The sequence below is a fragment of the Gossypium raimondii genome, chromosome 13, assembly GCF_025698545.1.
Source record: "Gossypium raimondii isolate GPD5lz chromosome 13, ASM2569854v1, whole genome shotgun sequence".
In the NCBI taxonomy this organism is placed as follows: domain Eukaryota; kingdom Viridiplantae; phylum Streptophyta; class Magnoliopsida; order Malvales; family Malvaceae; genus Gossypium; species Gossypium raimondii.
In genome coordinates, this window is record NC_068577.1 from 58,368,968 (window position 1) to 58,394,013 (window position 25,046).

A 25,046-nucleotide genomic window follows, 5' to 3' on the forward strand; every position below is an offset into this window, starting at 1 on the left:
ATATCTAACATTATCGGAACTACCATTTTATTAAGCACAAGTAAAATTTGTCAATATGATAATAAACCCACCACCTAATAGATTTTTTCTTTAAAAATTTGTCAAGCTTCGATGAATCGCCGTTACATGCCACATGAAGGCAAACTAAAGGAGACCGAGTCAACCGAGTCATTTTCCGCCATCAAAGACGGTGGGTGAAAGTGCACACACGTGGGAATGGTCCTACAACTACAAGATTTGCATTAAAAACACACAAAACAACAGTTCCAATACAAATATGTATATATCCCCCCCCCCCTCCCCAATGACTTCATTACAAGACAAAACAACACTCATTATCAGATTCCTACCCCAACATGTAATAATAATGGTAGAAAACCGATAAAAAAACAGTGAACATGAAAGAACAAAAAACCAGACACCTAACTTATTTATAAGACAAAGTCACATTCTATGTATAAAATCAGTTCCCCATATGTGATAAACCTGCTAAAACTTGTTAAAACTTCTATTACTACACGGACAAGCTTGAAAAAATACGATAACGATGAAACACACGATACGGGGCTCAGTAGGGTTGAGTCGGGTACGGTTTCAGTTTCAGCCTTGAGATTGTTACTAGAACCAGATTGAGACATCTTGTTTTGGCATGGTGTCCACTCCAACAGCTTGGAGATCATCATTGTAATCAAATGAAGACAAATCGAATGGAGAGCCGAACATCAGTTTGAAACTGTTGTTGTTGTTGTAGGTGGTCTCGAATGGAGAATTCGAGGTCTTCAACCGGTCGAATTGAGCTTCCCCTTGTGGTAAAATCTGGTTATTAGCCGGTATGTTGGACTCATTGAAGAAGGAAAGGCCTTGACCACGGAAGAACTCGTCCTGTTGCTGTTGGGTTTTCAGCTGAAGAAGATTTTGACCTTCCGTGACTGGATTTTTAATGGGACTCACATTCTTGTTGGCTTGAACATTGTTGTCGTATATCGACATGAGGTCACTGATCATTTTCTGTCCATCTTCTGGAACTCCGAGCCCTGATAGATCGAATGGTGTCGAGACAGAAGTAATAGACGGTGCTGCCGGCTTCGGTTGCGCAAATGGTGGAGGGAAAATGACCGGTTTCACATCATTTATGTTAAAATTCGAACCACCGAACTCTGCAGACGAGTTTCTATGTGGACAAGTTAGTTGATGATTGTCCCTGGCAGTCCGGTCAAGAAAACCCAATTGGAGTTCACTATAAGGACATTGGAGGAACTCACAAGTGTAGATCCTGTGTTCGACGTTTATATCATCAGACGGTTTCCTCTTTCGTAAGAAATCCAAATTAACAGGAAAAGATGGTTGCTGGATGACCCTATTCAGATTCCCGGGTTTGCACTCTTGCACATCAAAGTTAGGCTCATCTACGACCCCTTCTACATCATACTCATTGCAGTCATTTATAACCAACGATCCACTTCCGCCACTCGAGGACAAAGGTGGGCAAGAATCGGGATAAAGCTCTCGAGCCAATGCTTCCTCCTGGTTAATGATAGCGAGCCAAGTTGCGCTTTCTTTTGCAGTCATCTTGTCCTGTAAGCACTTAGACTGTCGTACAAGCTTACGGATCTTGGCAATATCGGGTGAGATATGCTTGATTACGGCTGTAAGAACCCCGACTTTCCAAGCCTTTTTCAAATCATGGGGTTTCTTATAAGAAGGAGGGCCTTGATCTTTTGGTAACCCGAGTTGCGGCCACCATTCCTCGGTTCCCGTAGGCCACCACGGCGGAGGAACACCTTTCTCTAAGGGAAACCGCCTCTGAGGTGGATCGCAGTGTTGCATCAGTGCAGATAAAAGAGAACCAAGAGTTGTATCTTGAAGTTCTTGTAAAGTGTGCGGTGTAGGACCGATCAAGTTACACCCATCATTGTTCCCGGGAATCGCATTATCCGCCTGGTACTTCGCGATAGCAGCAGGACCATTACGATCAAACCTCACTTTATCCTTCCACCATTCTCGAAGATTGTCTGATGCCCCAGTTACCGGCTTTCCCTTTTCCGGAATAATCCCATAAACAAAACCTTGAGCCTTACACACTTCCATCATCTTCAACATGTACTTCAATATCCCGTCTTGCGCCCTCGACATCTTCTTCCTCCTTGCTTGTTCTTGCGACTGGCGTTGTTTGGCTGTATCAACCCCGTCCTTTCCCTTACTCTGATCTTTAAGCCGTTTCAATAGCATTTTGTCCCTCCACACCCTCCTCTCAAGTTCATCAACATCAATCTCTTCATCACTATAATCGTCATCAACCGCTGCATCCATTTCAACCTGTGAAGCAGCTGTCACATCCTTTTCCCCAAAAGCACCGAAGAAATCCATATCCCCACAAATCCCCATCTCCTCGAACATCATCATCGTTCCAATACAGGACTCAGAATAAATCCGAAACTCGAGGAAATCTCCGAAATCAACTGAAGCTTCGAGTTTCTACTAGTATCTGTTACAACTTAGAACTGATATAACCTCAAATCATCCAATAACCAAAGGACTCCATTAACCTGTATATACATAGAAAACATTAAAGCATTAACATGAATCAAAGACAAGTTCGGTTTTAGCCGTTACTCGGAATTCCAGTGTAAATGTCAGAAATGAGTATACCGACATGGATATATGAAAAAACAGTCAGAGTAACATAGACCATAGCTCCTAAACCCAAAACAAGTCCAGCTTTCTCCGCCGTCTATGTTACACGGAATCCGGTGTAAACGTCGGAAATGAGTATACCAACACGTATATATCTATATACGAAAAAAAATAAGAGTCGGAGTAACATAAACCATAGCTCATATACCCTAAACATTAAATACAATAAAATTTAGGGGGAAAAGGGATCATCAGATAAAATTCAGATCTCAATATGATTAATTAAACGAAAATGATGAAGTTGAATCGAAATTACAGAAACTAAGCTTAAAATTGATTGGATCTGATACAACAAGGATATCAACTTTATCAATCATTATCAAAAGCTATGATTAAAAAAGTAAAAAACTCCAAAGAAAATCAAAATTTAATTAAAAGAAGTACCGAAATTGATAATCAGAACTTCTTTTTCAATCAATAACATGATACAATAAACAAAGCAATAAAAAACAGCCAATTAAAAAAAAAACCCAAATCAGAAAATTAGCAGGGAATAAAAAAGAAAAACAAACCCACATCAGAAAATAAGAAGAAGAAGAAGAAGAACCGACAAATAGAATATCAAAACATCAATTCAATGAATTAAAAAAGAAAACCCATATCAGAAAATTAGTGGGAGAAAAACTGAAAGACAGTACTGAAAATCAAGTCATCTACAAGGATCCATTCAAAAAACCCAGTCCAATAACACTTACCAGAAGGGAAAAAGTAGCTGAAAGACGCCATTTAGGCAACACTGAGAAGACTATGAGAAGAACAAAAGCATAGACACAGAGAGAGAATAATGGATGAATAAAGATAATAATTGTAGAAAAAGGGGAAGGGGGGTGGCTGCTTTAGCTTGCTTCCCCTGTTGATGATTTTGAAAAGACAAAAGAGATGGAAAGTGGGAGAAACTATTGGGGATTCGTATATAAAATAAAATAATTATTAGTATGTAATAGAATCGAAGTTTGGAGTGGTAAAGGGACATTGGATTAAATAGTGGAAAAGACGGAAAGTGTTCAGTTTAAGGGAGAATGTAAGATTTACTCCTTAATTTGACAATTGTTTTCATTTTGGTCTATACTGGTTTTGGGATTTGGCAGTATTTCTCAATTTGGTCCTTGGACTTGAATTTTATTATGGTATGATGATGTGGCACTATTAGATTGTGTCAAGCCATCACTTGATTTATTTAATTTTTAAAATTTTTTAAGTATATATATATTTTTAATTTAGGTGATGTGTAGTATAATCTCAGAAAGCCATGTTATCACTCTTGAATGATATGCAATCCAAGGTTCAGGGATCAATTTGAAAAAATTTGTCAAGTTTTGGGATTAATATGGACCAAAAAGATATTTAGGGACTAAGTTAGAAAATGTTGTGAAGTTAAAGGACTAAATGTTGCTTTATCTCTTAATTAGTAAAAAAATAAAAGAAAAGGAAAGAAGAAACTACAGTGAAATCGAGAAGAAAGTAAAAGGTTTAATTCTTTTCCAGTCCCTGTACGTTTTATATAGTTAAAATTTAATCTCTTTTACTTTTAATTTCAAAATTTTAGTCCTCAATTTTTTTGATTTAATAATTAAAGCCCAATTGATAACATCATCATAGAAACCACTTTAAATTGAATTATGCATCATTTTAAAATTTTAAAAAAATTGCGATATTGACTTCCACTTTACTTCTAACTAACAAGATTGAAGAATCTTAAAATCCTAAGTTTAGAATCGAAAACCTTAAAATACCTAATTCAACATTTTCATTTGTTTATTTAGTCTTACGCGTATTAATACCGGTCATATGAGTAACTTTTTTACGTAATCTAATTTATCAAACTCCTTTAACAGTATTACCAATTAAACTTTAATTATTAAATTAAGAGATTAGATGAACTAAATTCTTAGGATTAAAAATTAAAAAAACTAAACTTTAAATGTATAAAAGGTATAAGGAGTAAGAGAGCAATTAAACCGAAAGTAAATTAAGAGGTCAGATTAACCCAATCTAATTCTTGATGTAGACGTTTTTTTCTAAATTAATAAATTTGTAAGAATTAACTAATTAATTAAGACAAAAAATAATAGCAGAGTGGGGACCAAGTAGGTCTTGGTTAATGGAAAGCATTAAATTAAGGCATGGAGGCAGGCATTGGTCTTCATCCAATGTTTTCTTCCTTCATTACAGGAGTCTCTACCTTTTTTTCTAATTTTATTTTTTTATTCTTTTTAATCGTGTTTACAATTAATTGGGATAATTTTAATTATTTTATTGAAAACAACTGTGAATTCTCTTAATTCCTACAATACTTTTTGGAATTCAGTTTATCAATCCATATGCTTATTATTTTAAATTTTTTAAGGGATTAAATTAAAATTTTACCATCTTAAAATTTTATTATTTAAATAATTTATAATTTTAGAAATGTAAAGGGACTAGAACGATATTTTTTCATTTTGGGGCCACAGCCTCTGCCCGCCCCACCCTCCATCTGTGAATAGGTTCACACGTATTTAAACTTAATTGATGCGATATTTCAAAATTCAATTAAAGCATTTGTAATTTTTATTCAATATATTTAATACAAATGACTGAAAAGAAGTCAAAGATCATGATGTTGTGAAAACGATGTAAGGATGTAAAATGAGACACCCGTTTAGAAAAATATACTTATTTTGGTAATTTTTGAGTAAAACTCGAGCTATCGATCATATCAAATTAAAATTTTAGTAATAATTAACTCGAATAACTTGTGAGACTTAACGAGCTTTTATTTTTAATATATATTTTAAATATTCTATTATGAAATTGTATTTTTACCTTTAATATATATTACGGGTAAGCTACACTAGTAGTCACCAACTATTAATAAATTTCATTTTAGTCACTTAACTATAAAAAATCACAAAATGATCACTCAATATTTAGTATTCTCTTTTCTGGTCATCAATTGACTATGATAGCAATTTTAAATTTGATATAATAGTAACTTTAACCCTCAATATTTATATAATGTGTCAATTTAATCTTGATCCTAAAAATCTAACAATTAACATTTACACATTTTGTAATTTGATTTTTTTACTTTCTTTATCCTTTCATTTAAAAACTAAAAAAATTATCGACAAAATTTGATTGATAATATATAAAAATTGAAAAATAAAAAATCTAATATAATATTTTTCATATATTCTTATTATTTTAAAATTAATCCTGAATTTCATAAAGAAAAATAAAACTAAAGAAAAACAAATTACATTATATGTAATTATTAAAAATTAATTTTTTTAAATCGAGACTAAATTAATATAATTTATAAATATTAAACATCAAAATTACTATTATTCAATTTAAAAAGTTAGCACAATCATCCAAGTAAAAACCGAAGAGACCTTTGAAACACACAAAAGAAACCCTAAAAAAGGCTCCGATTCCCAGAAAACCGAAATAAAAAGGGACCAATCGCACTTAATATTTCAATAATACGTGGAGTTTTTATGTAACAACAGCTTAGCAAATTTAAAAAAGAAACCCCCCCTTCTGTCTCGATCCAGGATCAGAATTTCCAGGTAATAACATAAGAATTTTCATGGGTATATATTTGTTTTAATTTTAATTAATTACTACTAGTAATTCTTTTTCGAATTTTTAACAGTTAACTTGATTGCTTCAACAATAAATTTCGATTCATCATCTTTATTATTTTTTTCTTCTTGATTAATGGGATTTTAAAAAGATTTTCGGGTTTTAAATTTGCTGGTAATTTTGTAAACTTGCTTTTTTGGGTTTAAGCTGTGAAAAGAAACTAGGTTGAACAGGTAAAACCTAAAGAAAATTAGAAAGTTAATAAGAAGAAGGGGGTGTAAATGTTGGGGAAATGAATAAAAATGAGAAGTTTTTTATTGTACTGGCTTATTTGATGTGAATTTCACTTTTTTCTTTCATTTTGGGAATTATTCTATTTTAGGGATTTTGATTGTTACTAAATTACATTGAAATTTTCAGCCGAAAGGTTTTATGGTATTACGGGTAATTTTTGGGTTTCGGCAGTTTGTATTGATAGGGTTTTGAGAGTTAAGAATGGGGATTCAAACTATGGGATCCCAAAGCAATGGACAACAGTCTCTTTTACAGCCATCGCCATTGGTGAGGCAGAATTCATGGTATAGTCTTACTCTTAATGAAGTTGAAAACCAATTAGGGAACTTGGGGAAGCCTTTAGGTAGTATGAACCTTGATGAGCTTCTTGATAATGTATGGAGTACCGAGTTGAATCCACCGTTAGGGATGAATAATACCGAAAGCATTTCGTCATCTTCTTCATCTCTTCAACGTCAAGCTAGCTTAACCTTGGCTAGAGCTTTGAGTGGTAAGACGGTAGATCAAGTGTGGAGTGAGATACAACAAGGTCAAAAGAGGAGGTACGGTGAGGGGATCAAGGATCAAGAAAGAGAAGCAACGCTCGGTGAAACCACATTGGAGGATTTTTTGGTACAAGCAGGGCTTTTTGTTGCCGAAACATCATTGGATCCTACAATGGAATTTGATAATACCCGTCAGCAAAGTTTGCCACACCAGTTCGGATTGTCACCTACACCATCTATTGGTACATTATCTGATACACCTATGACGAGGCAGAAACGAGATGTATTTCAGAAGAGTATTGAGAGTAGTTTGCCACAGCAATTTGGGTTGTCACCTACCCCGTCTATTGGCACGTTATCGGATACACCTATGACAGGACGGAAAAGAGATGCTCAAGATGCATTTGAGAAGAGTATTGAGAGGAGGTTAAGGAGAAAGATCAAGAACAGGGAATCCGCTGCACGATCACGAGCTAGGAAGCAGGCAAGGGTTTAAACATGTTTTTTGGCTAATTGATATCTCTTAAACTATTTGTTCCCTTTGATTTTATACAGGCATGGTCTTTTGGTTTTTGCATAGGCTTACCACAATGAGCTGGTTAACAAGGTTTCACGATTAGAAGAGGATAATCTAAAGCTCAAAAGAGAGAAGGTATACAATCTTTGCTTGACATTTCTCTGGTTCAACATCCACACCCGAAACATGTTTTTCGGATACTCGAATTTGTGAATTTCATGTTTATTTACTTCTTTATTCTTGCAGGAATTTGATACAAAATCTCAGTGTGAAACATCTGAAACAAGGTATCAGCTTAGAAGAACAAGTTCCGCCTCTTTTTAACTCATGTTTTCCGCTGTTTTAAGCTCTCCAGTTGGCTTGTTGACGGAGCTTCGTTGTGAATTCGTTCCAAGGGTTTGGTATTCTGTACATTTATGATGATCATATGTGTTGGTTTTTACCTTCCTCCGCAAAACTGCCATGTTTATATGTGTTAGGTTATATTTATTCGGCTGAACGACAAGTAAATCGGTGTTGATTAGGCTATAATCCTACCTTTAAAGTAGAAAAAGCTTGGGGAAAAAGAAATGTTGTGCAAACATTGACTATGGGAATGCAATAATATTTGCTTTAAACCCTGCATAATGAGAATTCATGCGCCAAAATTACAAACAACTAGTTCAAATGATCTATTACTTCTCAAGAAAGAGTAGCATTTGCATGACTTTGTCAGTCTTTTGTTCACTTCTTCGATTTTGCTTTAAATATCGTCTCTTTGAAGTACTTGAGTTCTAATATGCTCTCTTTGATATCATCCATGGCTCTGTGTTTCTTTTCTTTGAGAGGGGCATTCTCTTGATCTGCATGCAATGACCATTATTGACATGTGTGATTCAATTCGGGTAGCTAATTTGCATGTTTATGTGCATGCACATGCAAATAAATTGTAGTAACGAGCTGGATGTACCTTTAGGATACCAGCGCATGCAAAGGGCCCTGATGCTGCTCACGTCGACAACTACATGAGAGAAAAGACTAGCTAAATCGGGCATGTATTTCTGCAACAAAGGAACCAGACATGAACAGTTAATAAGATCTAACCCTTTGCTATGTTATTGTCTAAGCAACCCTAAACCCGACTCCATGTGATCAGGTTGAAATGAAACTGATATAACTTTAACTTATTATTACCTTTAAGAAAAGAAAATCCATGTAAATAGAATTTCCAGCTATATGAGGTGTGTATGTACCAACATTTCTCTTCACAAATTCAATGACCTGCATTATCGGAAAAACATAAACCACAAAACGAAAAAAAACCCCGATAAAACAGTTGCCTCCAAAACTAGAAGTTGGATTACGGAGATTCTTAGAGAACTAAGTTATTAAACCTAATCAAAATAAACCCCACTTAATGAATACTCTAACTGACCTGTTTTTCGGCTTCTCTTTCACTAACTGTACTTTCGAGCACTTTCTGTGTCAATCCTAGAATAATTTTAAGGTTGTTAGTGATGGTTCTGGATCTATAGATACAATTAAAAAGCAGAAAGATGCTGCCAATAACAGAAAACAATTTATCGTCACATACCACTAGCTCCGTGATGATTTTGACACCATTCCCCCATTCTATCTAAACATTCTTTAGATTGATGGATAACCAGATCAGGACCCTGTAAGATCAAATATACCGAATTACAACTTAGGAATGGTGGAATACCATACGGGGCCTTTTCCTGCACATTAGCCTCCCTTCCCCCCCCCCCCCCCACCCACCATTGTTTTATTGATTTAGTCATAAATGAACTTGAGGAAATCCTTTTGAGGACTTTATGAATAACGGGAAAGACATGCTCGAGCATGCAAAGCTCTTCGAGATCTTATAATCAACAAACTTTATGCTTTACCTCCACTGATTTGGTGAGCTTGCCATCGGTGATTATACAAGCTATCTCTAGGATCCTATCAACTTCAATGTCTAAACCTGCATTGCACACCATATGTAAACAAACATGAATTAATAAAGCATAACCCCAATATCCGTGTCGCGTTTACGGGTATCGGGGCATGGGTACATCGAGAAAAATGAAGTGGGCGGTTTCAAATATGCCTTTGCTATATGCTTACCAGTCATTTCCATGTCAATCCATACAAGAGGTAACTTGTAGTTCTCTGAAAGCAATGATGAATACGCTTCACTCTGTTTATCTTCAATTGAACCCTTTTCATTGCTTTTGCTCTTACCTTTATCAGATTTCAATAAACTCTAAATTAGATATTAAAGGCTTCCATTTTCCATAGAATTAATAAGCTTTTGAGTAAAATTACAGTGAAACCCAGAGTTGAAATGATTTAAAGAAATTCAATTTGTTTACACAGTGATTAATTAAACAAGCTATAAACTAAAGACAGTGCCTGGGTCATTGAAAGAGAGAAGTAGGGTGGCCGGACCTGAAATTGTGGAAGCGGTGGATAGCGGAAGATGGTCGTCGACGTCAATCTCCAGCACTGAAAACGCATTTGAAATGCCGTCCATTCTATTTAGGCTTTGAAGCAATCTGAGACTGGTTTACCGATATGAAAACGGTTTCCCGGCGTCGGACTGAGGTTTCAGTTGAGACCGGAAAATGAAAATTGGTAAATGCAATCGATGCTTCTTTTTCCTTTCAAGGTAAATATTTAACCAAATCCAAAGTATATTTATTAATGGATAAAATAACATTTAGTCCCTATATTTGTCAACTTTTTCGACTTGATCCTTGAACTTTTCTAAGTTACTACATTGGACCCAAAAAAGATATTGTCAAGTTGAAAAGCAAAAAATCTTGTATCATATTTAAATTGTCCTATTAGTGGACATACACGTATTTACAATTTATTTTAAGTAATTTAAACTTTCCATAATTTTTTCTTTTGGGTTTTTCTAATAGAAAGAGGCTAGAGCTTAAATTTTTTATTTTTTAAATTAGTCTCTCAATTTGACAATTATTCTTATATTGGATTAAAAAATTATTTATGTTAGTCCCTGAACATATTAATTGTTCCCATATTAGGATTTGACCTTTTTTCAAATTAATCCCTAAACTTTACATTCAACGTTCATTGAGAGGAGCTCGAACGCCTATCCCAAAGCTTGTGGGGCAGCAAACTTGGTTCCCCTTACTATTGTTGTTGCCTCTTGTACTCTACTAGGATTGTACTTTTTATTAAAATATTACTATTTAACTAACCCTCGTTTAAGTAGAAATTTGTACTGTTTCTCTATATTAGTTAATCTAATTATACAAGTTTTTGAGCTCTGTCGAAAGATAGTTTTAAATTTATATTTTTTTTTTTGGGAAAAGCTCATAGTTTCGAGGTTAGTAAAAGTTTTTCTAACAATTCGAGGTTTGAGGAGACCGTTCGGTACAAAATTGGGAAACAAAAATTTTTATTCTGTGTACTTAGTTCGTAAGTAAATTGGGATTCAAAACTAGTATAGTACAGAAGATCATTCGATACAAAGCCGAGAAATGATTTAGACATTCTTATACAAAGTACAAGTAACGATTTGGTAAAAGTTTACTACTATAAATATCACAATGTTTAGTTTTTAGAAGAAAAAAAAATTAAACTTCTGTTGTGCATAAAAACACAATTTTTTAAATTGATTTTTCAACAACTTGGACCAAAAACAAGTTCAAGCCCTAACGTGGGAATTGTTGTTAAGTTCATGCCCCAAATAATGATTTAAACCCTATAAAAATAGAGGCAAAGGGATTGTTCATTAATCAAATTCGAGATTGATGTCAACTAAAGACTAAAACAAAAATCCTAGTCACTCCACAAATGGCTCAATCAACAAATTTAAGCTAACATTTAACACTCGAGCTATGGTTAAGTTGATGAATCACTTGATTAACGCGATAATGATACTTTGAAAAACTTGATTAGAAAGCTTTGAAGTTCCAAATTTAAAGTCTAATTTGAGGACTTATAGTTGAAGTAACCCAACTATTTATTTTGAATCTTTGACTTTTTAGAGTAAATTCAATCACGTGAGAAGCACGTGCCTTTTTTTTTTTCCGTTAACTAGGGCAAAGCTGTAAACGGTCCGACATAGAGTTACATAAACAGAACTGAAACACTGTACACTTCAAAAAAAATATTTGCCGCAGAATTATGAACATTTCCACAAGATTTGGAGCGAAGTTACCTCTTTTAAGCAATCTAGTTCCTATCAGAGGTGCTATTTAATCCACAGTTTAATTGTTAGTCTCTTTCCCATTTTCTCTTATCTTTTTTTCCTAGTTTTCTTCTTTTGTAAAAGTGACCCTTAATTGATGTTCTTCATAATTTGGAGGATTCTTTGAATAAATGACGAATTTTTTTTATCGAAACTGTGTTTTTTTATATTTTTTATTCAAATGGTTGGATTTCTTTTTATAATTTTCTGTTACTGTTTCGTTTTAAGCTTAAAAAATTTATGTTTTGAAAGTGTTTGCTGAAATGTCTCAGAGGTGCCCAAGTTGGGGTTCTTGCCGTTTTCGCATCGCAAGAGGGGATTTCGAACTGGGTTTTCGAAGAAAATGGCTTTGAATGTTGAAAAATACGATGTTGGTGTCGAGAACAAGTTGGAGTTGATTCGTTCTGCAACGGAATCTAATGCTGATGAAGCCATTGAAGCTCTCAAAGCTGGGAAAGTTATTGCAGTGCCTACTGATACACTATATGGATTTGCTTGTGATGCTTGGTATCTTTCTAGTTTATCTAATTTTTTCATTGTACTTGCTTTTTACATGTCAAAAGTATGATAGTGTGCATTTGATCAGTGTTATGTGCTTTAACTGTTCTTACTGTTCCATTGAAATCAACTAAAGGATAAAATGAAAAACGAAAGCATCGATTCAAATTTTTAGCTTCTTAAGCCTGCATTTATAGTTTATTGGTTGATCAATGCGAAGGCAGAAGCCTGTACTAGTAGTAGTCAGATTGCATTTATCCTCTTTTATTCAAAAAATGGTCAAATTTGTCCCTGTATGTTACATTAAAGAGCAAATCGGTCCTTTCTAATAAAAAGGACATTTATACTGTTAAAAACTGGCACGATTGACAGAATAACTAGATAATTACACGTGGCATGCCACTAATATACAGAGACCATTTTTTAACAGTAGAAATTGATAGAATTTTTAACAAAAGGATCAATTTGCTCTTTGACGTAATGTACAATGATTAATTTGCTCATGTTTTGAGTAAAGGGGGCAAATGCAATCCGACTCTTAGTACAAGTGCTTCCATGGTATTCTTACCTTAGGAAGGCAAATATGCTAGGAATATAGCTAGATTGCACTTATAGCTGTTCATAGAAGTGAAAAATATGCAAAAATGTGAATATGATTAGTGAGCTATACTTCCAAGTTTATGTGCTTTTTAGCTGTTCTTAATGTTCCATTGAAATGAACAAGAATGTAGGATAAACCAAAAACGAAATCATCGATTCGAATTCTTTTAGCTTCTTAAGCCTGCATTTATAGTTTATGGTAGGGATATAGCTAGATTGCTCCATTCAATCTTATGGCTGAAGGAGAGAAAGAAATTCCGGTTTTATTAATACAAAATTTCAACTGTTGTTGCTGGGTGAAAACATAATGATTCGTTCATATTGTTCTCTGGAGTTATTGGAATTTATCTAAATGTTTCTTGGAGAATCGGTTCTCAATGACATTATCATATGAAAACCAAGAAGCATTGTTCAATGATTTCCCGATATGAACTTGAAGATAGCCTTTGGTTGTCATTATGTTAGCAATCTTTAGTTCGATTTATCTAGAGATTTATAAATTTCCTTTAATGGCATCACCCGTGTAGTTCTTCTGAAGCTGTAAATAGGATTTACGACATCAAAGGCCGCAAGCATACCAGTCCTCTTGCGATCTGTGTTGGGGATGTTTCAGACATAGAGCACTTTGCTGTCACAGACCATTTACCTCACGGCTTACTCGATTCTCTCCTGCCGGGACCAGTCACCATTGTACTAGGGCGAGGTTTGTCACCTTTTTCGTGTTTATCAGCTTAGTCGTCACACGCACAACATATTTGTCGGCTAAATATGTAATTTTGATTTGCATGTGAATACTTTTTAGGTGAATCTAGCATCCTTGAGAAGTCCTTGAACCCGGGATTAGACAGTATAGGAGTGCGAGTCCCGGACTCTGACTTCATTAGGATCATTGCCCGCGGTTCCGGAAGTGCACTGGCTCTTACTAGTGCTAATCTAAGTGGGCAGCCTAGTAGTGTGAGCATTAAGGACTTCGAGAACCTTTGGGAACACTGTGCATATGTATACGAAGGTGGTGTGCTACCAGCAGGTCGTGCAGGATCGACAGTTGTTGACCTCACTAAGCCGGGAAAGTATCGGATTCTTAGACCTGGAAGGTGCGGCTACCATTGAATAGAGTACTTCCCTAGTTTTATTTATAATATTGAGAACTCACACATGTTCATATTTTCATTTGTATATCCAGTGCTAAGGAAGAAACTGTTGCTATCCTCGAAAATTATTCTCTTCTTGAAGAAGTGCTGAGCGGTTGAAGTCCAATTTCCGTCGACCATTGTATTTTATGTCGTCTAAACATATTCTTAAGTTCTATTAGATTCCACTTGATGCAATTTCGGATTTCAATTCGAGTAGCTACCGAATAGGACAGTTTGTATAGTCATTACAAATAAGCTTGTATTACATTTTTTCTGGCATATTGTCCGGATTCCGATTATTGAACGACATGGTATGCTTTATTTACTTCACTATCCTCAGCTTAAATTGAGTTGCTAAATCTTCTCATAAGTCCGATATCCGATGTCGATATCTGAATAATGGAGTTTAACATTATAACTTTGAATGCTCGATAATTGATTACCGAAGAAATCAAACCTCGGCTAGTTAGAGACTTTCTCTAAAGAATGCTACAATCTCATTTCAACATTGATACAGGAAAAAGGAATTTCCTTGTACATGCTATGCATACATCATGCCTTACGGGATGTGACATGGTAACTGTTATGCATATCGAAATTAAAGATTAAAGCATCAGACCAAGAATCCGAATCCAAAATGGAACATCATGTTACTACGATCAAAAACCATTCAACAAAATCGACACGTTTAGCATTCATCGCGTTGACCCTTTGGGGGTTACAACACCTAAAGAGTCCAAAAGACAGTCCAAGCTCAAAACACATCATAGCACACTCAAGAAGAGGCCGCCCCCATTGAAGCTCAAATTATAACTCGACATGTAGAACTACTCTCTCTATCGGTAGTAGTAATGTACATGATCACACAGATAAACTACTCTCTCTATCGAACCTTTACTTTGCCTAAAAGCATCAGAGCACGCCCCAGAGGTGCCCCGATGTGTTCACCACAGAGCCCGGAGCTCAAAATGACCTTAAATCAACATACCTAACATATCAAGATCCATGTGAGGCCCCAATCCTCCAGATCAGGCCACCCGTCGAAGCTCCGCTCATAGCTCGACATATTGAAACGTTGGGCATCGAAGGAGGAACCCCGATCACCCGAGTAGCAACCACACACACACAAAAGACATCAATACATCATAAAACCAACATCCAAATAGACCAATAGCAACACACAATTTACACATACATAAAAATGCAAACCAATGTGAATGAATCCCTAAATATGCAACCATTTTTTTCATATTCATTTGATACTTGCCAAGCAGAACCAATAGCAAAACTTCAATTTTCCATTTCATTTTCTTGCTTACCAAACAGAAACACTACCAATAAAAAATTGCATTTTGAAGAGAAAAAAAAAACCAGTGGACCCATAGCTGTTAATCTCAAAAGATAAAAATATCCGAAAATTGTTCATATCCTTAAAATTCAACAAAATTTGAAATTAAAAAACAAAATTGCTCAGTCCAAAGGAACATCAACATCGCCATCGTCGATTTCCTGCTGCAAATCCTTAGGGTCTTTACCATCAACGGTACACCCAACTGAAACACACGTGCCCAGAATCTCCTTAACCGTACCTTTCAAATCCTTAGCCATTGACCTTGGTCTCATTACCTTAGCGATCTCGATGACGTCGTCGAGGCTGATGTTGCCGTTGTGCTTGATGTTCTTGGTCTTCTTCCTATCCCTCTCCGGTTCCTTCAACGCCTTGATTACTAGCGCCGCCGCGGAAGGGACCACCGTGACCTTCGCCTGACGGTTCTGCACCGTGAGCTTGACGGTGACGCGGAGGCCTTTCCATTCCTTGGCGGTTTCTTTGGCGATGTCTTCACCGATCTTTTTGGGGGAAAGACCCAGCGGTCCGATCTTCGGGGCTAAAGAACTGGCCGCACCGACTTCGCCGCCGGTGACGCGGACGAAAACGTCGATGACTTGGGTCGGGTCGAACTTGGGCGGCATTGTCGGGGAGAAAGGGGCGGCTAGGGTTCTTAAAAATTGAAGAAGAAGAAGTAGAAAAAGACCGAGATTGACAAATATTATAGGTAGGTTTTTCCAGTTTTAATAAAACCCGGTTTTATTTCTTGGGCCAAGCAATTGACAAGGTTTTTGGTGATTGGGCTTATTGAACTTTTAGTGGGAAAAGAGGTTAATTTTGTTATACATCCCCAAACTATGTCTGAAATTTAAATTGGTCACAAACTTCAGACTTCAAAGTATCAATCAAGTCCTCTGTCAACATATCTATTGTCTTGGAGGTTAAATGTTAGCTCATAGCTGACACGTATATCTAGCGGTGAAACGTGGTATTAAGTTTTGAGGTTCTATTAAATTTTTTAAAAATTTTGAGGTTGGTATAATGAGGTTTTTTAAAATAGGGGATCTAATTATAAATTTAAAAAAAGAGAGGGTTTAGTTAAAAATTTTAAAACTTTTATAGAACTTAATTATTTTTTTTAAAAAATAGATGTCTAAGTAAAATTTCAAACTTAAAGGGCTTAATTGCAAAATTTTAAATCCTTTAGGGATTCAAAACTCGCTCCTCTTACGTTTCTTCCTTGTGTAAATCTACTATCTGGAAAACTAGGATTTGATGGTATAAATTGACGAAATTGTTGACAAACTGACTAGTTTGCTCTTTGATTTAGCATGTAAGGACTAAATTGTCCAATTTTTAGTAGAGGGAGTAAAATGTAATTCAACTCTTAATACAAAGGCCTCCATAATACTTTTACCTCTAAAAATATTGTTTACGAATTTAGTCCATCAACTATAATTTAGTTATTTCTTGTCCTAGTTTTTAAATATATATTTTGAAGTATTAATTTTGGTGACATGGCTTTTCTCTATTAAAACATGTGATGACATTATAGATAAATTCAAAGTAGATGTGAAGAATAACCTTCAAAGTTCAAACATCCATTACGTCAACATGTTTTATCTACTCTACTTTTACAAGTTACTAATTCCGTCTTGATATCCAAATCTATTATCCAATTTACTTTTAATTTTTTTTATTTAGTTATTCCTTATTTTTAAATATAAAATTTAATTAAATTGGACTCGTAGTAATATTCGAACTCAACGCGAATAATTAAAGAGTTTAGATTTTAAAGTAAATTTTTGTTTCGGTTTCATATTTCTACAAAAATTGTAAATATCTAACCTAATGTCATTTTTGGACCCAAATCAAAGCCACCTGCACATCTTCCCACGGCCGGACCTAAGGGGTTGGCAGGGGCCTCAGTTCCCTTTAAAATGAAGAGTTTTTCATTTAGATCCATTTATAATTTATAAAATTTTAAATTAGTAATGATAAAATTACACCTTAACCTTCTAAGAATGATAAAAATTTGATTTAATTCTTTAAAAATGATCCCATTGATAAAGTTATATTTTTCAATAATTATTATTTTTAAAAAGCTATTTAAATATTATTATAAAAATTAAAAGTGAATAGTGTAGCGTATTTTGGTATAATAAAAATACAGATATTTATCGATATATAATAATATAAAAATCTTAACCCATCTTACACGGCGTTTACTTGAAAATCTCAGGGGCTTTTATGTAATAATGTCGTTAATAAATTAATTTTAAAAAATTAATCCATTCGGCCTATCCCATTAAGGAACCCAACCTTTTAAAAAGCATATAGAAATGATCAGAACGCAAAGAGCAAAATCAAAATCCCAAAAAATTAGAATTTTGCAGAGAGAAAAAATTGTTTTTTTGTTTTTTGATTTTGATTTTTTTTGTTGAAATTTTGATGGCAAGCAACAGAAGCTATTACTCGAGATTTCTATCGAGCGATCAACAACTCCAAGCAATGTTGAGTCGAGACTCGGTGGGATTCGAGTTAGACGAGTCGGACATCTATAACCACACGGTCACGGCACGCTCCGACTCTCCCGAGTTTCGCTCCAGTCGAGTGACGAAAAAGCCGTCAACCATGCGCGGCGGCGGGGAATCTCGTGTAGGAGGTACACCGGCGTCGCTGCCGGTTAACGTACCGGACTGGTCTAAGATCTTGAGGGAAGAGTATAGGGGAAATCGGATAAGATCGGAGAGAAACGAAGACGACGATGACGTGGAAGGCGATGATTGGTTGGAAGGAGGTGTTAGGATTCCACCTCACGAATTTTTGGCGAAGCAAATGGCGAGGACAAGGATCGCATCGTACTCACTTCATGAAGGTAGAGGAAGGACCTTGAAAGGAAGAGATCTGAGAAGGGTCCGAAATGCAATTTTCGAAAAAACCGGGTTCCAAGACTAAAGTTATACCAAAAAAGAGTGAGAATTTTGATTTCTCGTTACAAAAATTTTCCTCGAGTTTTGTTTTAATTTTAATTTACTCCTCCTTTTGCAACTTTGATTCGATTCAAGAGATCATTTTCTTTTCATGTAATTCTAACTTCGAGATCTTTAAGTGATTTTAGCGGAGAAAATTTCGATTCGGGTTTAATTTTCTTTGAGATTTGATTTATTTTTTAGAGTATAATTTGTTTTTCTTTTTTTTCGGGTATTTTGGTAAGAAAATGGGAAAAAAAATGGGTCGTTGGCTTTGTTAATTGGCGGGCCGGCTTAGGTAATGTTGGTGGGGTGGGTGAAGAGAAGAAAAGTCGCCGTTTGTATTCTTTTTTTTAGTTTGATTTATCAAAGTTTGTATTAAAAAATAATACTGTAATTCTTTTACTATATTGAATAGAAAAATATATATGAGTCTATTGGTGAAAATAATTTAGTTTTCTACAAAATATATATTAATGATTTATTTTTGCACAAATACTTCATATGAATTACTTCAAATCAAAGCTTAGATAACAATTTTAGGCTAATAAATGTTAGCACTAGTGCTGGTTCAAATTTGATAACTGGTTGAGCTTTTGCTGGAAGTTTGTTTTGGGATTATTGAGATAAATGAGTTACTAATTACAGTTTGTTTCGGGATCATATAGCTTGTCCGAGAGCGGTTAGTAAGGGATTGGCATGTGAAAATAATGTTTACCCTAAGTGCGGTCTATAAGATAGTGTTGGTGTTAGATATAGTTCCTGTTATGGCTAAATGTATTTAGCTTCTTTATCTACCAAAAAAAAAAAGAAAAAAGAGTATTTGAAGTTTAAATCTTAATATAACCATAGTTAATTTCTTAAAATAAAAGGGATAAAGTAATATTTTGTCTCTAATTTTATTTTTCATATTGACTTTGTAGTTTTCTAATTTGATCCTTGAACTTAAATTTTGTTTAGATATGATGACATAACATTTTAAGATTGTGTTATATTATCATTTCAAGTGATTATGTGGCACAATTTCAGAGTGTCACATCATCACTCTTGAACGAAATCTAAATATAAGGACCTAAACGGAAAAAAATATTTAGTTTCAAGATTAATACGGACAAAAAATTTAAAGGACTAAAATGAGAAAAGTTATCAATTTTAAGGGTTAAATGTTATTTTATCCCAAATAAAAATGATTTTCATTTTTTACTCTTCAAGCTAAATTTTATTATTATCCCTTTCAACAATACTATTTTGATAATTTAGATTGAATTATCTTTTCAAAAGTGTAATATATTTTACTTTATAATTAAAACTTAATAATATTAGATAAAATGCTAATTCAATGGAACAATTAATTTCAACAAAATTCACTTATTTTATTTTTATATAAAAATACAATTTAAGGCATAAAAGCACCTATATAGTTGGACAAAATTTTCTATCACATGAACTTCATGTTGGGGTTAGGAAACAATCCAAGCTACTAAAATCTAATAAATCTTAAATCATGTTAAGCAACATAAAAAGGAAGAGGGTAAAACTAGTGTAGGATTGCATTTTTTCCTCTGTACGTTAGAATATAGAGTAAATTAGTTACTCTGTTAAAAATTCTATCTATTTTTACTATTAAAATTTGGTCTCTTTACATAAATATGAAATACACATGGCACGTTACGTGTAGTTATCCGGTTATTCCGTCAACTACATTAATTTTAACAATAGAAATAGATGAAATTTTAATAAAAATAACTAATGTACAATGACTAATTTGCTCTTTTTTTTATATATAAAAGGAATAAAATGATAAAACTATATTGGATGCCCTATACAATGAGTCAAATTATATACTGCCCCTTTACTAAAAAATGGGTAAATTAATTCTTATAAGTTAAATTAAAGAGCAAACTAGTATTTTTGTAAAAAAATTCATCTATTTCTATCGTTAAAAATTAGTGTAACTGATAGAATAACCAGAAAGTTGCACATGACGTGCCACGTGTACTTCATGTTGACGTAAATTGACCAATTTTTAATAGTAGAAATTGATTGAATTTTTAACAAAATGACTACTTTATGATTTAATTTAATGTATATATATTAATTTGTCTATTTTTTAGTATATTAAATTAAATATAATTTAATTTTTAACATAAAAATCTTTATAATATTTTTATTAAAATAAAATATAATTTAACTGAAACGTATTTACATTACTTCTACCGCAATCCAAGCTATACTAAAATCATAGTAGGCAAAAGGAAAAGGCAATAATGCCAGTCTTCGTTGAGAAAGCAGCTTTTTTTTTCTTTATTGGCAGATTGGGAAATTATTAACCGTTAGATTAATATTATCTTTTGGTGTGGGGACAAAGATGATGATGTTTAGTTGACTTGCCCATTTCTGTCGTCTAAAAACGTCTTGTGGCCACTTGAGGTTTTATGGAAGTAAGTATCACAACAGAGTAGAGATGGTTTGATTTGATTTTTATTTTTATTTTATTTAAAATTTTAATCATCAATTTTGACTTAAGACGAGTTTGGATGGCGATACATTTACTTACAGTTAATGTAAAAACATCAGTAGCAGTGAGATTAGATACTATAATAATATTGTAATATGAGATAAAAAGTAAGCTAAATATAACGCACAAATACCTCACCACTTACCCAAACCCACCCTTAATCTCAAAATAATTTTCTCATAATCTCATCGTGATATATTTAATAAAATTTTATAATATAAAATTAAACTAAATATATGTTATAAAATTAATGAATTCAAACTAATTATAAAAATAAAATATATGTTATACTTTTTTATATTTGTCAAATTATAATTAAAAATTAAAAATGAGGTATTTTCATAAATTTATCGTACTGACAATTTTTTAAAAAAATTCTGCCTCGAACATTTTAATAAAAATTTTGATCTATCTAAATATTTTAGACTTATTCATAGGTTGGGTTATTCCTTTAAGTTTGAAAGTCCATTCAAAATTTAAAAAGGCACGAGTAAAAAAATTAAGCGCAAAAAATTAGGTTCGTTTAAACTATGAGCCGGACTTGAGCATGAACATTCAAGGCTCTAGCTTGGGCCAATCCATTGTTAAGCTTATAATATTTTATATTATGTTGTTTTTATATATTGTGTAACTTATAACACATTAAAAAAATAAATTTATATTAAATATATAATACTACACTAACTTAAACATTAAAATAATATTAAGATGGCTATATAAATTTTTTTTAAAAATTTAAAAAAATAGAAATAATATGGACGGACTTAAAATGAGTTTGGGTTAGCTTTCTACAAATATGAGCGAATTTAGATAAAATTTTAGGCCATTATTTTAGGTTAGGTCAAGCTTAAATAAATATAAAATATATTAATATCATGTTTAGACTCAACCCAAATTTAATCCAACCCGACTCATAAGCATATATACTAAAAGCTCGACTTTTAAAATTAAAAAAAAATTTATCAGATCGAGGCGAATCAAAACCCATGAATGTTTTTCTTTTGTTGGTGTAGACACGAAACAGTGATATTGTCACCACTAGTGTGACGGTTTTTCGTGTTATCACAATGCTGTGTGGGTTGGGCTCAAGACAGTTGAAATTTTATTTAAGTATTAGCAGAGAATTGGTTGAAGCCCAATGCTGTTCGGTAAAGTTGAAAGATATTCGACACCACTCGAGTTTTGAATATTAAAATTAATTTTTAAATTTTTTAAATTAATTTTTAAATTTTAATATGTTTTAAATTTTGAAATGATTAAATTCGAGTTTAATTTAAATTATTAAAATTTCATATCATTTAAATATGATTCAACTTTATTTTTTTCTGAGCAAAGGCAACAAAAAATTATTAGTGCAAATCTATATTATTATGTTTAAGTTATTGACTGAGTTAATGTCGTAAATTAACCGGATACTAACTCATTCGAAAAATAATTAAAATTTTCATTATTTTTCGCAATTTGATAGACATGATCATGAAAGTGTTTATCTTTTAAAGCTTTAATTTGACTATTTAAAAAAAACCACATATGTTTTTAAATATACCTTATACATTACCTTTTTTGTTACAACGCTAATGTCGTATAATCTAATGGGTAAGTTATATTGATAATAATCTAATTATCGGTAATTCTTTTGTTGTTCAATTATGAAAAGTTATAAAATGATCACGATTTTGTCTTTTTTGTCATTATCTATTAAATGGCTAATAGAAAAATAATTCAACAACTTTTAAAATTGGTATAACAACAACTTTAACACTCAATTTTTAGACATTGTGAAATTTAGTCTTTTTTTTTTGTAGTTTTGTTTTCATTTGTCACCGTTTCATCTAAAAAGTTAAATAAATAACTTTATCGTCAATTTTGATCGAAAATTACCAAAAATAGAAATCCCAAAAATCCAATATAACAATTTTTATCTTTTTCTTTCTTTTAAAATTAACCCTCAATGTCACAAAAGAAAAGAAAAGGAAAAGAAAATACCAATTTACACAATGTATAAATGCTCGGGGTTAAATTTTTAGAATCAAGATAATTTGACACAATGTATAAATGTTGAGGATTAAAGTTGTCATTATAACGATAAGTGACAAAAAAAACTTGTAGTAATAGTTAGGTGACTACTAATTTAGTTTACCCTAGAAATAATCTAATAGACCAAAAAAAAACTTGCTGATAGCTGAGTAACTATCAACATAGTTTACCCTAAATATAATCTAATATATTTTTTATACAAGGCCTAAAATTACCATAACCCCTCCCTGATCTTAAGGAGGATAAGCATGTTTCAGCGGACTCGAATTAACATCTTTCTATACTGACAACAATATTAATATCGGAATGAAATACATTTAGGTGATAACAACTTGTATTGACCCACAAATGAATTCAATTGGAATGGTCCAAAACCTAGAATGTATGTTTTAGCAAATGTTGTTTAAAGTTGGGGTTTGGGGTCCTCCACTCTCCAATCCTTTCATCATAATTAACAATGCCATCTTTTTTATCCATCATGGTGGGTTAAAAAAGGAAAACTCTATATTGGTGAAAACAACAGAACATGAAAGAGTAAAAATCATTTCAATAAGAAGTTAGCAAAAAAACAAAGAAAGCATGAGAGTGTGACAAAAGTGGTTAAGTTTTGCTTGCATGGGACCAAATCTCCACTTCAACAACACCAAGCCCTCCCAGCGAGCCATCATAAACGAGACACTAGTGTTGACGAGTTATTTAAGGTTTTTAAAATTTTTTAATTTGATTATGGGTGAAGTTAAAATCTTCAGAGGGATCAAAAGGAAAATTAAATTGTATATTTTTATAAAAGTCGTCGTTTTAATAATTTATATTTTTGTAAATCTTTTGATGATTAAATCAAATCTTTATCGTTTTATGGTTCAAACTGTATTTTTATCACTTATTAATTTATAAAATTTTATGGGTTAAACTGAAAATTTTGTTTTAGCGGCCCTGCCAACCCTCTTGGCACCGTAATACTTGATTCGAGTATATTTTTATATTTTGAAATTATACTTTCACACTTAATATACAGAAAGAACTTGAGTACAAACGAGTTCAAGTTTGAACACATATGAACTTAACCGAGCTCTAGTTGGAATTGAAATACAAAAATTGATAAATAGTTTTAATCAAGCTTGAGTATAAAGCTCGATGTTCAATTGCACTCGAGTCGAATATCAAGCTTAAGCTTACCGCTATTCAAGCTCGGCTCGACTTAATTACACTCTAATGTCACATCAGTAATTTATTTAATCATTTTCATTAAAAATTAATAAAGTAAAGGGGAGACTTTAATTTAATGTTTCGATGAAATGTTAATTTTTAATTTATATCTGTGTTATATTTATATTGTAGTTAAAATAATTTTTACCATTGAAACATTGAAGTTAAGTTCTATCAAGATCTAATGACGTGACACTTTAAAATTATACCACGTCATCAAAATTTTATATTTTCTAAATTTAGATATCAGAATGGATTTATTGTCAAGCTCCTGCATTAAAGTGGACAAAATGCAAGTACCAAAGTGGATCTACGTGTCAAGTTTAATAACAAAAAATTACATTAACCCTTTTAAAATCATCGTATGAGAAACGTTTTCAATAAATAAAAATAAAGGTTAAAATATGACATAAGTCCTTATACTTTTATTTTAGAAATTTAGTCCTTTTACTTACTAGATTTTATCAAGTCCAATTGTTAATATTGTTACTTTTGTTGATATGACATTTTGATATAAAAAATACTCACATAGTAGCCATGTAACTAAAAAATGATGTTGTAATGAATTTAACAAAATAATTTTAATAATATTAACAGTTGGACCTAAATTTTAAAATTTAAAAGTAGAAGGACTAAATTTTAAAATTATAAAAATACTCACTTACTAGCCACGTGACTTAAAAAAGATGTTGTAATGAACTTGTATTTAACAAAATAATTTTAGTAATATTAATAGTTAGACCGGAATTTAAAATCTGAAAAATAGAAAAATTAAATTCCTAAAATAAAAATACAAGGACTAAATTCCAATATTATAAAGAGTAGAGGTACTTTTGACATATTTTATCCATAAATAAAATAGGGAATGGAGGTATTGGATTATAAGGCCGGAGCAGAGACAGGGAAGGGTCCACATGATTGGACTGAAATGGGGCTAAGTGAAGCACTGCCCAAATTATTCCTTTCCTATGATAAAAGCAATGGCTCA

General features: G+C 32.8%; 6 protein-coding genes across 11 annotated transcripts; 3 read left to right on the plus strand and 3 right to left on the minus strand.

Moving 5' to 3' along the window:
• Positions 1 to 217: 217 nt before the first annotated feature.
• LOC105782088 (protein ETHYLENE INSENSITIVE 3) lies at positions 218 to 3,626 on the minus strand. 2 transcript variants are annotated; one of them, XM_012606576.2, is made up of 3 exons: positions 3,390 to 3,626; positions 2,654 to 2,789; positions 218 to 2,546 (listed from the first exon to the last, which is right to left on the minus strand). In XM_012606576.2, exon 3 carries the CDS (start codon positions 2,401 to 2,403, stop codon positions 619 to 621), a length of 1,785 nt encoding a protein of 594 aa, XP_012462030.1. In that variant the 5' UTR covers positions 2,404 to 2,546; positions 2,654 to 2,789; positions 3,390 to 3,626; the 3' UTR covers positions 218 to 618. The 2 variants fall into 2 exon arrangements, with proteins under 2 accessions (XP_012462030.1, XP_012462029.1); XM_012606575.2 differs by lacking the exon at positions 2,654 to 2,789.
• A 2,442-nt stretch (positions 3,627 to 6,068) lies between these two features.
• On the plus strand, positions 6,069 to 8,177 carry LOC105782089 (ABSCISIC ACID-INSENSITIVE 5-like protein 7). Of its 4 annotated transcripts, none has more exons than XM_012606578.2 (4): positions 6,069 to 6,248; positions 6,730 to 7,527; positions 7,624 to 7,695; positions 7,807 to 8,177. In XM_012606578.2, the coding sequence occupies exons 2-4, from the start codon at positions 6,760 to 6,762 to the stop codon at positions 7,882 to 7,884; spliced, it is 918 nt and encodes a 305-aa protein (XP_012462032.1). In that variant the 5' UTR covers positions 6,069 to 6,248; positions 6,730 to 6,759; the 3' UTR covers positions 7,885 to 8,177. The 4 variants fall into 4 exon arrangements, 3 of the variants coding, with proteins under 3 accessions (XP_012462032.1, XP_052482628.1, XP_012462031.1); XM_052626668.1 differs by having other exon boundaries at positions 6,070 to 6,248; positions 6,647 to 7,527; XM_012606577.2 differs by having other exon boundaries at positions 6,070 to 6,248; positions 6,685 to 7,527.
• LOC105782090 (oligoribonuclease) lies at positions 8,149 to 10,205 on the minus strand. Its single transcript, XM_012606580.2, has 8 exons — positions 9,994 to 10,205; positions 9,670 to 9,786; positions 9,450 to 9,526; positions 9,134 to 9,215; positions 8,975 to 9,030; positions 8,734 to 8,820; positions 8,510 to 8,600; positions 8,149 to 8,402 (listed from the first exon to the last, which is right to left on the minus strand). The coding sequence occupies exons 1-8, from the start codon at positions 10,076 to 10,078 to the stop codon at positions 8,284 to 8,286; spliced, it is 714 nt and encodes a 237-aa protein (XP_012462034.1). The 5' UTR covers positions 10,079 to 10,205; the 3' UTR covers positions 8,149 to 8,283.
• A 1,420-nt stretch (positions 10,206 to 11,625) lies between these two features.
• On the plus strand, positions 11,626 to 14,328 carry LOC105783529 (uncharacterized). 2 transcript variants are annotated; one of them, XM_012609037.2, is made up of 5 exons: positions 11,626 to 11,767; positions 12,040 to 12,274; positions 13,393 to 13,568; positions 13,668 to 13,959; positions 14,049 to 14,328. In XM_012609037.2, exons 1-5 carry the CDS (start codon positions 11,704 to 11,706, stop codon positions 14,113 to 14,115), a joined length of 834 nt encoding a protein of 277 aa, XP_012464491.1. In that variant the 5' UTR covers positions 11,626 to 11,703; the 3' UTR covers positions 14,116 to 14,328. The 2 variants fall into 2 exon arrangements, with proteins under 2 accessions (XP_012464491.1, XP_012464493.1); XM_012609039.2 differs by having other exon boundaries at positions 11,632 to 11,792.
• Positions 14,329 to 15,278: 950 nt separating this feature from the next.
• On the minus strand, positions 15,279 to 16,046 carry LOC105783530 (60S ribosomal protein L12-3). The gene has a single exon (XM_012609040.2). It carries the CDS (start codon positions 15,967 to 15,969, stop codon positions 15,469 to 15,471), a length of 501 nt encoding a protein of 166 aa, XP_012464494.1. The 5' UTR covers positions 15,970 to 16,046; the 3' UTR covers positions 15,279 to 15,468.
• A 1,593-nt stretch (positions 16,047 to 17,639) lies between these two features.
• Positions 17,640 to 18,747, plus strand: LOC105784206 (uncharacterized). The gene has a single exon (XM_012610009.2). It carries the CDS (start codon positions 17,777 to 17,779, stop codon positions 18,281 to 18,283), a length of 507 nt encoding a protein of 168 aa, XP_012465463.1. The 5' UTR covers positions 17,640 to 17,776; the 3' UTR covers positions 18,284 to 18,747.
• The last annotated feature ends 6,299 nt before the right edge of the window (positions 18,748 to 25,046 follow it).

Excerpts from the sequence above, each read along its gene's own strand:
- LOC105783530 (XM_012609040.2), bottom strand. The coding sequence starts at position 15,969 with ATGCCGCCCAAGTTCGACCCGACCCAAGTCATCGACGTTTTCGTCCGC.
- LOC105782090 (XM_012606580.2), bottom strand. The coding sequence starts at position 10,078 with ATGGACGGCATTTCAAATGCGTTTTCAGTGCTGGAGATTGACGTCGAC. Across the intron at positions 9,787-9,993 it reads CACCGCTTCCACAATTTCAG|GTAAGAGCAAAAGCAATGAA; the intron begins GTCCGGCCACCC and ends AATCTGATAAAG. Across the intron at positions 9,527-9,669 it reads GATTGACATGGAAATGACTG|GTTTAGACATTGAAGTTGAT; the intron begins GTAAGCATATAG and ends TGTGCAATGCAG.
- LOC105784206 (XM_012610009.2), top strand. The coding sequence starts at position 17,777 with ATGGCAAGCAACAGAAGCTATTACTCGAGATTTCTATCGAGCGATCAA.
- LOC105782089 (XM_012606578.2), top strand. The coding sequence starts at position 6,760 with ATGGGGATTCAAACTATGGGATCCCAAAGCAATGGACAACAGTCTCTT. Across the intron at positions 7,528-7,623 it reads GATCACGAGCTAGGAAGCAG|GCTTACCACAATGAGCTGGT; the intron begins GCAAGGGTTTAA and ends GTTTTTGCATAG. Across the intron at positions 7,696-7,806 it reads TAAAGCTCAAAAGAGAGAAG|GAATTTGATACAAAATCTCA; the intron begins GTATACAATCTT and ends TTATTCTTGCAG.
- LOC105783529 (XM_012609037.2), top strand. The coding sequence starts at position 11,704 with ATGAACATTTCCACAAGATTTGGAGCGAAGTTACCTCTTTTAAGCAAT. Across the intron at positions 11,768-12,039 it reads CAATCTAGTTCCTATCAGAG|AGGTGCCCAAGTTGGGGTTC; the intron begins GTGCTATTTAAT and ends GAAATGTCTCAG. Across the intron at positions 13,960-14,048 it reads CGGATTCTTAGACCTGGAAG|TGCTAAGGAAGAAACTGTTG; the intron begins GTGCGGCTACCA and ends TTGTATATCCAG.
- LOC105782088 (XM_012606575.2), bottom strand. The coding sequence starts at position 2,403 with ATGATGATGTTCGAGGAGATGGGGATTTGTGGGGATATGGATTTCTTC.